The following is a 1,429-nucleotide window of genomic DNA, read 5'->3' on the forward strand; positions in this document are numbered from 1 at the left end:
TCCCTCTGTGGGATGGTCTTGGTCCATCAGACTTCAGGCTAAAGGCCAAACTCACTACTTAGCTGGGTTGTTTTTCTTCTGACTCATTGAGAGTTTATGCAAACAAGGTATCGGGGGCTTTTTTGTACAGACCTGGCGGCTTGAGTCTTTTGGGATCTTACCTTCAGGATTTCGTGTCCCTGCAGACAGGTTGAGGATCAGTTTCCATCACCTTTCTATCAGCGTGGTCCTCAGAGTTCTCGCACACCAGTTTGTGTACGTGTCCCACACCATCCCACTGCTATGCTTGGGTAACACCTCCACACGAGTGATTTAACCAGGTGTCTTAGAGAAGACTCATTCAAGAGTCTCTCTGGCAACTCTATTTTTCCACCTGCTTGAGTTTTTGTAAATAGCATTAAACTTTCTTATCCAGTAATTAAGAGCTGATGCTTCATCTTGCTCATCTGTTTCTGCCCTACCAGGTCATATGAAAGGGAATGTCCTCTCCTCACCCACGCGGCAGCAGACTGACTGTGTGGCTTGAGACCGCAGCTGGGGAGAGGCATGTACAAAAGCTTTTGCGGTATCAAGGAAAGCTTTGTGAAGCATTCCAAGAATGGTGCAGAACTGATACTACCACTGGACTGCTGTGGTGTAGTTCAGTAATCTGTGTTTTTGTAGGTTTGCTGCCCTCCCCGGGGATGATTATGCTAAAACTCTAGCTGTTGTAATGGGAACAGGTTTGCTCGGCTTTTTTTTAAACCAAGAATACCCAATCTATTAAACATTAATTCGTTTCCTTTGTGGAGAGAGAAGTATGTGATTTGAGAATGTCATAAATGTTGGAGCATGATTTGTAGCCTTGCTTTCGGGTAGGGTACACCAGGGGCACCCTGAAGCAAACACTACTGTGGCCACCGCCACAAGATCATGCTCCATCACCATGCGCCTTTCATCACTGCAGACTTTGAGCTCACACATTCTCTTTGGATGAAGAGTGCATCTTTATTACTTTGTGAGGACTTAAACAATTACCAGAGAAAGCAAAGGGGGAGAGCAATGCTGTCTGTGCCGTACTCTAATAGCTGAATGCACCATCACCTCTCAAATCAGGCCGTGCATTTAATCACGATTCTCTTCTAGTGCAACTGTTGGTGAACCCATCTGCTTCTCCATCTGCTGCAGGGGGACAATGGCGACAGGTCCCCCTGTGATATTGCAAACATCCCACCTGCGGGGAATAAGGTTCCTCTGAAACAAAACTGCAGCCAGGTGCGAAGCAGCAATGATTGTCCCCAAGGTGAGAAGCATGGTGAATGTTTTAAAGGGGAATAGCTGACTGTAGGTCCCATTCACCAGGGAACAGGCTGGGTAGCAGATGACAGGGGGGATGCTCAGGGCAGGCTCCCCCGCCAGCAGCCTCAGGAGGGACCCAACCAAGCAGCCA

General features: G+C 47.8%; 1 protein-coding gene across 1 annotated transcript in view; it reads right to left on the minus strand.

Annotated features, from left to right (window-relative positions):
* Nucleotides 1-1,104: 1,104 nt before the first annotated feature.
* The window catches only part of LOC104493211 (high affinity choline transporter 1-like), a 10,491-nt gene continuing 10,166 nt past the window's right edge, over nt 1,105-1,429 (minus strand). The window contains exon 9 of the mRNA XM_010135859.1: nt 1,105-1,402. Within this exon, the coding sequence (XP_010134161.1) occupies nt 1,105-1,402 (298 nt within the window). The remainder of the gene's footprint in view (nt 1,403-1,429) is intronic.

This window comes from Buceros rhinoceros, unplaced genomic scaffold, assembly GCF_000710305.1.
Source record: "Buceros rhinoceros silvestris isolate BGI_N320 unplaced genomic scaffold, ASM71030v1 scaffold4585, whole genome shotgun sequence".
In the NCBI taxonomy this organism is placed as follows: domain Eukaryota; kingdom Metazoa; phylum Chordata; class Aves; order Bucerotiformes; family Bucerotidae; genus Buceros; species Buceros rhinoceros.